Raw genomic sequence first — 13,193 nt, 5'->3', positions numbered from 1 at the left:
GATAGGGCCATTGGTGGGGCTCTGCTGCTAGATGGAGTGATAGATCTGGTTCCGTGGATCACCTGAACCATAGGCTTGTCACCCTGGCTATCTGGGTTCTCTGGATGAGCTTTCTAAAGGACCAGGACTGGCTGGCCAGCATGGCTCAGTGGTTGTGTGTGGGAGTGAATCCTGGAAAAACTATGTTACAATATAAAATAGGGATGACAGATGCCTATTTCAACCATCTGATCATCTATTTATAATCTCTTTTGATAACATATTGTTGCCCATTACACAAATTCCTCATCTTGCTGTGACAGTTAGCACATGTTGGCCAGACCTGAAGCTCTGTTGGAGTAAACTATCTCTTCAGCTAGCAGGCTCATCTAGTATATTCCTAGTTTGGTCTTGCTGAGAGAACTCTGCATAATCTTAGTTCAGGCAAATAGGGGGGCGGGGGTTAGGGCAGTGGTCTGTCTACCAACAGGGACAGGGGTCTCTCTTGCAGGACAGTGGGTTCAGAAGGATCTAGAGTTCAGAGTCCTCAGGTGCATCTACTTAGAAAGCCCCATTCTGAGTTTCAGGGCTTGATGTTTTCTTTATCAGGGTTTGGGCACAAGAGACCAACCTGAGCTTAGAATTCAGTCTTCTCTGAAGTTCTATCATTCTTTTTAAAAAATATATAATCCTCACCCAAACACATGCTTAGACAGAGGAAGAGGGAGAGAGAGACAGAGAGAGAAAAGCTATCAGTTGCCTCTCATACACATCATGACCCAGGACCGACACATAACCCATGAGGCAAACCTTTCTCTGCACAGGAGGATGCTCAACTAACTGAGACACTCAGGGTGGGCAGAAGTCCGTCATTCTTAAAATTAGGGCCTGCACCAGGCCTTCCATATTGTGTACCTTCCAGATGCAGGTGGTAGTTAATATATAAGCTTGCCATGTACTCTTTTTGATACTTTAAATGAGCTTAGAAATAGCCACCTAGCCAGGCTGGTATGGCTCTGGTTGAGCGTGGAGCCATGGTTCAATTCCTGTTCAGGGCATATGCCTGGGTTACAGGCTCAATCCACATTAGGGGGTTTTTAGGAGGCAGCCAATCTATGATTCTCTCTCATCATTGATGTTTCTCTCTCTCTCCCTATCCTCCCCTCCCTCTGAAATTAATAAAAGCATATGTAAAATAGTTTTTTAAAAAGAAATAGCCATCTAATCACACAGTTCTTACAGTTACTATTTCTTTGTAAATGTTAGACAATTGCCTCTTCCCCAATATCTCATTCATACAGGTGAATGTGTTTTGCAACTGCACTGTTTTAGTACCTTAGAGACTAACAGTATTCCATCTGTTGCCAGCTGGCAAGACAGTGATTCAGTTCAGAACTCCATGCTTAGGTCTGGCTTGCTAGACCATAATGTGAAGTTGGGTTCCCTAAAAGCAAAGCCTGAGAAAAAGTCTCTTTTGTCAGTGATTTATTGTGAGAATTTTCTCGGGAGGAGAAGGGATAAGGGAGGCAGGACACTGTGCTGGGAAATGCTTAGCAAGGATGTGGTCATAGGTGGAGACCAGCTCTAGCCTGATTCCCTGAGGAGCACAGGAACATGAATCACTCACATGATTGGTTCATCTTTGGTGCTGGGAACCAGCCCCCAGGACAAAGAGATTTAACCTTCAGGTGAATATGCCTCCATTTGGCCCAAAGAAATACACTGGGGAGAGATGGCATAAGCAATCAATACACATAACAGCAGGGATAAGAAATCTGCTTGAAAGCAAGATTTTCCAGGGTATCAACAGCATCCACTACACTAGTGAACTGTTTTGATTTGTTTACTGAATAGCAAAGATGTCTTTGAAATTCTTCTTAAATTCCTCTTCTGTTTGGTCTGAGTCATTGTGCTGGGGAAAAAACACACAGACAAAAATAATGACCATATCAGTGTCATTAGACAATGTGCATTGGAAAATGATCAGAACTCTTGTTTTAAACACGTAAGCTACATCAAACAGAATAAGTTTAAAAACTCAAGCAGCTAAGCCCAGGCAGTGTGGCTCTGTGGTTGAGTGTCCACCTATGAACCATGAGGTCATGGTTTACTTCTGGTCAGGGCACATGCCCAGGTTGTGGGCTCAATCCCCAGTGTGGGGCATGAAGGAGGCAGCTGATCAATGATTCTCTCTCATCATTGATGTTTCTGTCTCTCATTCTCCCTCTCCCTTTCTCTTTGAAATCAATAAAAATATATTTACAAACAAGCAAAAACAAACCCACAAAAACAAAACAAAACAATAAAAAAATCTCAAGCAGTTAAGGGTAACTTTTGTTTCCTAACAGCATCATTAACTCTTGTTGTCTAGACTGAAATGGGAAATCATTACTATACAGAGGACTCTCAGTCATTGGTTTTGGGTTGTTTCAGTGCGAGTTAGAAAAGTAATCTAAGGTAACAATCAAATATTACAGATGTACAATCAGTGGTCTTCCTATCACATTGTCAATTCTATTTCTCTCTGGTGATATGTTACTGTATATGGTTCATTTACATGCAAAGAAATCTATCTGCAGTTTGGGGCCTCTGAGAGTTCTGATTGAGTGTATTTGGGGAGAGGTAAGAAGGATAACATGACTTTAGGAAGCAATTTTCTCCTTAGGTTTTGAACAGGGAGGACACCACTGTTCTCAATGGTCACCTGTCACCTATGAGGAGAGAAATGAGCTCTCAGGGGCCTGAAGTCTGGTTTCAAGGACAACTCCTTATTCACTGTTGCTCTCTCTGGTGAGCTTAAATCCTCAGTTTAAAAACCCAGTCACTTCCTGAATCCTTGCTTGTATAGGCTTGTCATAGGATGAGGGAAACTCTAAAATATCCAAGTACCAGGAAATGCAGGCAGAGTGACTCAATGAGTAGAAAATGAAATGGAAGCAGGGAGAGCCACTTACCTTAGGATCCTGAAAGATGTTGTTCACTTTAAGCACAAACTCCTCCACTTTGGAATAACATTCTTTATTTAGACTATCCTTGATTTCATCCAAGTCCTTAAGTGTCTTTAGGCATTGAGAAGCCTTTTGAAACTGAAGAAAAAATATATCAATAGGAGCATTACTGACACAGGTCAATGTCTGTCTTTTGTGGATTCCATAAAATCCAGTGGAAATGCAATGTAAATAGAAAAACAGCTCACATGCTCTCCCTCCCATGGGCTTCATATCACAGATCCCACAGTGACCATGTCAAGGTGGGGTAATATTAAGGAGGCTTGTAATCATGGTTTGTTGTTCTTACTCACATAATTTTCATGTGGAATATTCGGAAAAATGTTGCTCTCTAAATGGCAATAGACCTTTAGGAGGAGGAGTTCACATTTCTGCAAAAGAAGGAGATTGTGAATGAAAAGCAGCTTGGAGAGAATGAGCCCATATGCATGCCCAGGCAGATGCATGACCACAGTAGTCTTCTGGAAGTTTCCTGAACAGGGATTGCTCTTGGACACTAACATATAATAGCTAAGTTATTTTTCTTCTTTTTCTTTCTGCAACCAGGTTCTGGTGAATTTTCAGTGTGGTTGAGGGTTGAGGCATGGTCAGAAGAGCAGCTTATATGCCATGCTGTAACCCTTTGAAGCCCTTTCCCTCACCCATTCCTGATTGACTTCTCATGTGAGCGGAAAGGAGATGTCTTGGGTCAAATTCAACTCACTAACTTCTCTTCTGGCACCATCTGTCTCTCCAGGACTTCAGATTCACTGTAACACTGCTGACTTCTTGAAGACATTTTTATTGTGCAGAAGGTACATATCCAATTGATCCTGTAATGAAAGGTGTAAGTAAGCAAGGCAAGCCCCAGAAACACCTCTGTTCCCATGGCTGCCACTGACCTCCTTTAAGGAATGGCTGATAGGCACAACCAGGGAATGAGGGGTCACCTCCCAGATTCTCTAGGACTCTCATGTGAAAACATGCTCCATAGAGTAGAAGCAGCAGTTTATTGGGTGGGAGATGGTGTCTGGGTGAGTGCACTGTGAGTGTGCATGGCAGGAAGAAGGTCCATAGAAGGAGAGGGGTGTGCATCTCACAAACCTCTTAGGATCCACAGGTGGGATGTAACAGTCTTTATGAAAGAAGCTGAAACAACGACTGCAGTTGAAGAGCTTTCCTTCATCCCCACAGATCTTGCATTTTTCCACTTTTTTCAGCTAGAAGATAAAACAATGTCTGTATCCCCACTGAGACCTTGAAGACTAGCGCTGTGGGAATCTGGAACTCATTGCCTTTGTGTGAACCTGCATGGACAGTTATGTGCTTCTCCCTGAGCTGTGAAGCAACTACATGGAATGGAGTTTCAGAAAAAGAACTCTTGGTCTGTGGTGAAGTTCAGTAGGAGTGGCCTATGTGACCAGAAAAGGTTTTCCTATAAAACCAGAGTCTCTAACACAGAAAGATCAGCTACAAAAGAGAGGGTGAATTTTGTAAAATTGTGAACCATTGTATTATCTCGCAGATAAATCAAGGTCCTGGAACAAAATTCATTTGCCTGTACCAAAATCACTAAAATGACGCAGGGAAAGGTGGTTTATTGAGAAATTGATAAGATTGAATAAACTGCTAAGACAGTATTCCTGTTTTCTTGGCTAAAGGCTTCCTATGAGTTGAAGGGCTTGGTAGGGGTTTCTGGACTGTGGATTCTATATCTGAAGGGCCCCTGAACCTATGACAGTGTCTTTGAATTAGAAAGACCACAGGCACAGATGACCAGTTTGTGCCAGGGAAGATATAGCTCCTTGGCACTAGAACACCTCTTCTAACACTTAGAATCCCTTAGGCTCCATCGCTGAATGGGCAGAGAAAGTGGCAATTGCATTGTTTTATAAACAGAATAGGGAGGGACTCCCTTAAACAACTGGTACTGGATTTCTTACCAGTCTTAATATGTGGCCTTTAACCATGTTTAATTTCATTTGAAGAAGATAAAATTTGACAGCATTTCCATCCAAATCCTGTGGTGTAACTTTTACTCATTGAACCCAACCAAATTTATAGAGCAGATATGAAGATACACTGTGTTAAATACAATCATATGTATTCATGAGAAATAGCTGGCCTGTGACTGAGCCCTATCCTAATCAAGAAAATGCAGTGTAAAGTCTAACATTAAAGTTCAACATTATGTGCTGCTGTGACATTTGGTAAAATTGAGAATGCCTTGAACAGCCTATATGCAAGTTCCCTTCCTGAATCTGCTCTCCTGGATAAGGTCCTACAGCTAAACAATGCTCCTTGTCAAGGGATCACGTGTAACCCTGCTCAGCCTAGAATACCAAGCTTCAGTTCCCTGTCAGCCATGGAATTATTTAAACAAGCATGCCATAACCTCCCAGGGAAACCAGGGCATAACCCACCCTCCACAGCCCCTGGTTCTGAGGGCAACCTTGGTGAGGCCTGCATGGCTGGCACTGCTCTCCTTCCTTGGTTTAGGAGTATATGTGACTAATACACATTTGCCAATCCATCTGTCCAGTGACAGATGCCATTACTTGCTGTCCCCCAAACTGTGTGGTAGATATCCCTCCCTCACCAACGAGGTGATTAAAACAGAAAACCCCTTTATTCTTTCTTTTAAATGAGAATCAGCATTTACATATGAATCAGGAACTATCAGGAACTATATTTGTTCCTGGTTGCTTTCCTGGTTCTGCCTTCTGAGAGAACCCAGAAGATTCTGGGTTGCTCTATAGATAGAAATATCCTGTCTATCCCATTGTCTATTAGAGAAATTCCTACCCTCTGGTGACCATCTCAGGTGACACAAACGAGACTCACTTGGGAACTTGACCCCTATTGATGAGAGTGTCCACTTTTCTCTGCCATTACCATTTCTCCTTTCTCCAAACACATGGGGTTGGTGCCATTACTCTCCTAGGTATAGTCAATCAGCCTCACTGCTGTATCTGTTTCCTTTTTGTCCTCTCCTCTTCTAACACTTAGAATCCCTTAGGTTTAGATATTTGGCCATTTGATTGCCCTAGATAACCAAATGACTCTCAAAGCTGCAGTTACATTGCCATGTTTCCAGCTCCCAAATGTCCAGCCTGTCTTCTGCATTTGTGCATATCCCTATGCTCACCCAGCATCTCCCCCTGGCCCCTTAAAGCACACCCCAAACACATCCAGGCAAAACAATGTATTATCCTGTCCCCACACCCACTACCTCTTCTTTCCTGGTGCCTCCATTTCATAAAATATTTGCCTTTGACCACAAACCTGAGAATTCATCCTGGGCCTATACTCTTACTTGTATTCCAAATCCTACTATGCTCACTCCTTTTCACAGTAACAGTTAAGCTTGTTTAGTTAGTTCCATCTCTGTAGGGTCCACTGTGTACAGGCATGCTGAGATCCTAATGAATGGTTTCACCTTAATACATAGAGAAAAGTGTTCTGTTTCTCAAAGTCTGTATTATATCTCTGTTAGCAGCACACAAAGATCACAAATGTCCATCTTGAAGTAAATGGGCACAGTAATGTGCAGCACAGCTATATTGTTTCTCTTCATGCAGAAAGTAATAAAAGATGAAAAGTCACTCTGATTTAGGGCGAAAATTCTTATCTGGGGAGAATCAGGAATCTGGTCATTTATTTTGATTTAAAAAATGGCCATATATGAGAAAGTGCAAAGCTCAAGGAACATCTTGCCAACAGCTCCCATTCAGTGTTCCAGGGAATCCTGAACCACATCCATAATGGAGATTGACACTGGGTCTAACATGGAGGCCCAGGGCCATTTTCCTTCTCCTCATTGTAGGCACTCACAGACTGCTATCATGATTGTCCAGAGATTGGTAACCATCTTCCCAGAAAATCAAGGAAATAACAAATGTAATAAGTACACAAGAATCTTGCATCTCTATCTGTAATCAAGTCTAGGGCCTTTTCCCTTTGGCTCTTTGTGTCTTAGCTTGGCTGTACATTTGAATTTTCAGAGGCGAGTATATAAAATACTAAATTCCTGGTCCCAACATCATAGATGCTGAATCAAAAGGCACAGGTGTTAGTATTCTCCTTAAGCCATAGAATGAGTAAGTTGTGTATCAAAATCATCTGGAGATATTTTAATAATTCTAATGTCCAAGTCATAACTCAGAATGATTTGATCAAAATTTTATCTAGAGTGGGATCAGACAATGTTATTTTTCAGAGGTCTTCAGGTGATTTTGTGTGCAAAGCGTGGGACCTGAGTTGAGATTTAGTTTCACACATGTGATTATTAATGCATGAGTATATTATAAGCCAATGCTGAATTGACCTGTAATATCTCTCCTAGGAAAGATTATTAAGATGACTGAGGTTACTTGTTAGAACAATTGCCTTTTCCTCCCCATGGAGTCTTGATCATGGGTAGTATAACATGAACTCCACCACCTCCAGTAACTCTTCTAGGGCACCCGTCAAAAGTTAAAATGAATACAAGCTCCTCCTTAGACCAAGTCAACTTTCGAAAGTTCATCCGCATTTCCTTTTCATCCAAATCCCAAGATGGCACCTGGCTGACTTTTCACAGGAAACTGACTATTGGGTATAACACTTACACTGATCTTGTTTATTCATTAGAACAACTTGACTTCATTACCTTCAGGCAGCCTTGGCTTTTTATCTCCACCCAGGTCAGAGAGGTCATAGACAAGGGTGATCCACTCAAAAATGACCTGAGAAATGGTCATGTCATTGCCTGCTTCTCTGGAGAGCCTAGAAGGCCCTGCTCCCCATTAAATATTTCTCCATGGTAAACAACGAAGTTGAAACAATTCTTGAAGTCAGGGATATTATTTCAATCTTCTGTAATGAACATTGGGCATTTTTAATGCATTAAATAATTGCATAGTAAATGAGTTTTGTTTCACTTAGGAAAAGGGATTACTTGCTATCTTTTTAGCAAATACTAGCATAAAACCAATAATAATTCTGGCTGAGTATTTCAGATAATTTGACAATACAGCAGCTGTTACCAGAAAGGATATGTGGCCCTCATCAAGAGACAGGAAGCTGTCATGTTGTGCCAAGTGTGATACTAAAGTTTTGAGAAACCAAGACTCCATCAGCAAGAGAAGTTCTGGGAGGCACAGATGATCCACTGAGGTAGTAATGGGTCCTGAGATCTGACACTTTGGGTCACTTCAATTCTTCATCAAGGAGACACAAAATATAGGGGCAACTGAACCTTGTTTCTGCAAAGTGTTGTACCCATGAATGAGGATAGAACCTGTGGGTTGGAAGTTGCCAGCTCTTTTAGGTACTCCAGATTGAGTAACTCTATACACATAGAGAATGATAGAGACACTACTATTTAAAGTAGTCACTGAATAAATAAAAGAATAATTTATCTTCAGTAAACCCAATGGGTATAATGTGCCAAGGACTGGTGGGCCAAAAGTCCTAGAATATCAGATAATCTAAAGGCCTAGACAGCTACATGTAACCTAATGTACATTCTATGAAAGTCTTGCATGGTCATTTCTACCTGGAGTATATGAGAATGGCACTTTTCACACACACCCCCCTCCGCCCATTCTTAAGTTCTCATTCATACGCAATCTTGAAAAAACTATTACTTTGTCCTGAAGTTACACCTCACATTATGTATTTTGTTTGTTTCCTCCATAGTCTTCTTCCATAGAGGGAGAAATCACTTTCATAGATAGTCAGGAGGTCTGCAGAGCCCTGAGGTGGAGCCAAAGGGTTGGCATCAAAATAAGGAATTTTCCAGGTCAGCACCTCATGTAAGACACATCAATCTCCCAAAAGCTCCCTCCTAACAGCACCATCCTTAGGAAATATTTCCCAATAATTTTGCCTGAGAGAGAATACTGTATGTCTATTTTATGGAAGGAATGGAAGATGCTGTAAAACAAAAGCAGAAAAGAAATATGCTTTTAGTTGCCTATCTCATGAAATAGTGTATGGTTTCATATATATCCCAAGATAGACTCAGTACTAAACCTGGTTCATCTGGATGATGGTGATCAAATTTTGCTTCATCAGATTTTACTAAAGTTAGAAAATAGTAACCTTTATGAAAAATATCTGGTCTGAGTCAAAAATGAGCCTGTGACCTTATTAAGAAATATTTTTATGTATTCCATAATTATGTCTGCTTTTATAACTTGGACACCCTGACAATATCTGCATCTATAGCTAAAACTCAGCTACGAGATCTATTTTGATGGCTCTTTATTATCCTCATCTCAAATGGTTTACCATTCAAAGATGACCCTGCATTCAACCTAATGTTCAATGGAACAAATCTGAAGGCACATACAAAATAAAATAATTAATTAAATAAAATGAAGGGAGGAACCAGGAGAAGAGGTAACAATGGTAATTACAAAACTGAGAAACCATAAAAAAGATGCTATATCATATAAAATGAGTTATGTAATAAGACCTTGTATATTTTCTCCTTAGTTTTCATTGTCTTAGGAGATGTATGGGTAAACATATTGCTATGAGAGATGTCTGAAATTTTGGTGCCTATCATTTCTTCTAAGACTTTAATGGTTTCATATCTTACATTTAAGTCTTTTATCCATTTTGAGTTTATTTTTGTGTATGATGTAAGTTGGTGGTCTAGTTTCATTTTTTTGCATGAACCTGTGCAATTTTCCCAACATCATTTATTGAAGAAACTGTTTCTACTCCATTGTATGGTCTTGCCTCCTTTGTCAAATATTACTAAGCATAGTGGCTTGGGTTGATTTCTGTTCTATTCCATTGATCTACATTAAAACTAAAAGCTTCTGTACTGCAAAAGAAACCATCAACAAAATAACAAGGGAGCCCACTACTTGGGAGAACACATTTGCAAATGATATACCCAATAAGGGGTTAATCTCCTAAATATATAGAGAACTCATACAACTTAACAAAAGGAAGTCAAACAATCCAATTAAAAATATCAAATGACCTAAATAGACACTTCTCCACAGTGGACATACAGAAAGCCAAGAGACATATGGAAAAATGCTCAAAGTCACTAATCATCCAAGAAATGCAAATCAAAATGATAATGAGATATCACCTCACACCTGTCAGAATAGCTATCATGAATAGATCAACAAATGACAAGTATTGGAGAGGTTGTGGAGAAAAGGTAATGCTAGTACACTGCTGGTGGGAAAGCAGACTGTGCAGCTATTATGGAAAAATAGTATGGAGTTTCCTCAAAAACTTAAAAATGGAACTCCCACTTGACCCAGTGATCCCACTTCTAGGAATATATCCTAAGAAACCTGAAACACTCCTCAGAAAGAATACATGCATCCCCATGTTCATAGCAGCACAATTCACAATAGCTAAGATTTGGAAACAGCCTAAGTGCCATCAGCAAATGAGTGGATTCAAAAACTGTGCTACATCTACACAATGGAATACTACGCTGCGGTAAAAAAGAAAGAGTTCTTACCATTTGCAACAGCATAGATGGAACTGGAGAGCGTTATGCTAAGCGAAATAAGCCAGTCAGAGAAAGATAAGTATGACATGATCTTACTCATATGTGGGATATAGTGATCAGCATAAACTGATGAACAAAAGTAGATCCAGAGACAAGGTAACACTGAACAGACTGTCCAACCTCAGAGAGAAGGCAGGAAAGTGGGGGCGGGGGGGTGTTTAAGAGATCAACCAAAGGACTTGTATGCATGCATATTAGCATAACCAATGAACATAGATGCTGGGGCGGTGGGGGCTTGCCCTCAGCGGGGGGGAGTTGTGGGATGGTCAATCAGGGAAAAAAGAGACATATGTAATACTTTAAACAATAAATAAAAATTCACATATGAAATTATCATGTAAAACAACCTAAGTGCTCATCAACAGATGAGTGAATAAAAAATGGTGGTACATTTACACAATGGAATACTATCTACACTAATAAAAGAGAAAGATGCAAATTGACCATACCTCAGACACACTTCCCATTGGCTAATCAGGTCAATATGCAAACTAACTGTCAACCAAGATGGCGTCCAGCAGCCAGGCAGCTGAAGCGAACAGGAGGCTTGCTTGCTCCAGTGATGGAGGAAGCCAAGGTTCCTCGCCTGCCACTGCCAGCCTCTGAGCTGCAGTCTAAGAAACAATGTTGCAATTATAGAAGCTAAAGAAGCTCCAGAAACCTGCTTTCAGCCAGCTTCAGCCTCAGAGCTTAGAGCGGCAGTGATGGCAACAGTGTTTCAATTATAGAAGCCAAACAAACTCCAGATACCTGCTTCCAGCAGCCAAGGCCTCAAGCTGGAGCCGGCTTCAGAGCTAAAGCCAGCTCTCAGTTCCAATGACAGCCATAGAAAGTAAATAAATCCCAGAATAAAAAAAGAAAAAGAAAAAAAAGGAGAGGCTGGGAGCTTCAGTTACCTGCCAGCCTGAAAACAGCCCTCAACCACTCACCCAGATTGGCCAGGCACCCCAATGGGGACCCCCACCCTGAAGGGGGTGAGGGCAGCCTGCAAACAGCCCTCATCTCCTCATCCAGGCTGGCCAGGCACCCAAGCAGGACCCCACCCTGATCCAGGACACCCTTCAGGGCAAACCAGCCAGCCCCCACCCGTGCACCAGGCCTCTATCCTATATAGTAAAAGGGTAATATGCAAACTGACCCTAACAGCAGAGTGACTGGGAATGACTGGTCACTATGACACACACTGACCACCAGGGGGCAGACGCTCAATGCAGGAGCTGCCCTCTGGTGGTCAGGGTGCTCTCACATGGGAGGAGCTCTGCTCAGCCACAGCCAGGCTGATGGCTGCCAGTACAGCGGTGGTGGTGGGAGCCTCTCCTGCCTCCTCAGCAGTGCTAAGGATGTCCGACTGCAGTTTAGGCCTGCTCCCTGCTGGCAAGTGGACATTCCCCAAGGGCTGCCAGGCTGCCAGAGTGATGTCTGATTGCCATCTTAGGCCCAATCTCCCAGGGAGTGGACCTAAGCCAGCAGGTGGTCATCCCCTGAGGGGTCCCAGACTGCTAGAGGGCACAGGCCGGGCTGAGAGACCCCCCCTACCCCCCGAGTGCACAAATTTTTGTGCACCAAGCCTCTAGTGTGGCAATAAAAAAGAAAAAACTCTTACCATTTGCAACAGCATGGATGGACCTGGAGAATATTATGCTAAACGAAATAAGCCAGTCAGAGAAAGATAACTATCACATGATCTCAGAACAGACTGTTGAAACTTAGAGGGAAGGCAGAGGAGGGTGGGTAGGAAGAGATCAACCAATGGACTTGGATGCATATACAATTGTCCTTTGCGACAGACAATTGGATGGTGAGGGCCTGGGGTGGTGGGGTTGGGGGGATGGGATCAGGCTGGAAGAGGTTAATGGGGTAAAAAGGGAGATTGATGTAATACTTTCAACAATAAAGATTAAGAAAAAGAACTTGTATAAAGTAATAATCACCTTTTTCTTCATGCCACCTTTTCCTGGAAGTTCAGGTAGATACTGAAAGAGTAAAAGATCCAAGTGTATGGTTAGCCTGTGTTTATGTTTTGTGGATCTGGCATTTCAACCTCCTCCCAAATATTTCTACTTGAATGTTCCACTTTCAGCTCAAACCAAGATGTCTAAATGAGAACCCATCTTCCCCTCCTCAATGTGCTTCTAGAATTCATTAATAGTAGCTGGAAAATCCTCTTTAGATTTTTTTCCTTTTCTTTTGTGTTTGTTCTTATTTACTTAAGTTTTCATTTCCTTGACAACCTTTTTGACAGCTTTCACTTCCGTTCCATTCCCACCAGTGCCACTCAAGTTATTTCCTCACACCAGGGCTGCTCAACTGACACACACATGTCCCACGGCTATTGAGTGTCAGATACTCTGCACAATGTTGGGCACACAAAGATGTATAAACCCTAGAGGGATCTAGGAGAGCAAGGGTTTGCATGAAAGGATAAGTATAAAACTGAGAGAAGGGCCTTAATAGTGTGGTCAGGGGGGGCCAGGGAAGGGATGACAAGGCAGGTCAGTCAGGGAATATTCAGAGAGGGGTGACATTGGAGCTGAGAATTGTAGGTTCACTATAGGTGTCTTGGGCTGAAAGACAGTGAAGTGATTAGCAGGCCCCATGTTGTCTGAGATACTGTTTCAAATATGTCATTTCATACCTCAGGAGACTTCCCTGGTTATGCATTGTCTATGCTGTGAGTTTAAAATCCTTAGCCTGGC

The 13,193-nt window shown here is 41.9% G+C and overlaps 1 protein-coding gene across 1 annotated transcript in view; it reads right to left on the bottom strand.

Annotated features, from left to right (window-relative positions):
• Positions 1 to 1,455: 1,455 nt before the first annotated feature.
• Positions 1,456 to 13,193, bottom strand: part of LOC308522702 (nuclear body protein SP140-like protein) — a 55,226-nt gene continuing 43,488 nt past the window's right edge. The window contains exons 11-16 of the mRNA XM_081096236.1: positions 12,429 to 12,470; positions 4,071 to 4,186; positions 3,691 to 3,799; positions 3,281 to 3,358; positions 2,934 to 3,065; positions 1,456 to 1,891 (exon numbers count right to left, since the gene is read on the bottom strand). Of these exons, the coding sequence (XP_080952362.1) occupies positions 1,823 to 1,891; positions 2,934 to 3,065; positions 3,281 to 3,358; positions 3,691 to 3,799; positions 4,071 to 4,186; positions 12,429 to 12,470 (546 nt within the window). The 3' untranslated portion in view covers positions 1,456 to 1,822. The remainder of the gene's footprint in view (positions 1,892 to 2,933; positions 3,066 to 3,280; positions 3,359 to 3,690; positions 3,800 to 4,070; positions 4,187 to 12,428; positions 12,471 to 13,193) is intronic.

Source organism: Myotis nattereri (assembly GCF_964212035.1).
Source record: "Myotis nattereri genome assembly, chromosome: 7".
NCBI classification, from domain to species: Eukaryota; Metazoa; Chordata; class Mammalia; order Chiroptera; family Vespertilionidae; genus Myotis; species Myotis nattereri.
This window is presented reverse-complemented; position numbering and strand designations above follow the sequence as displayed.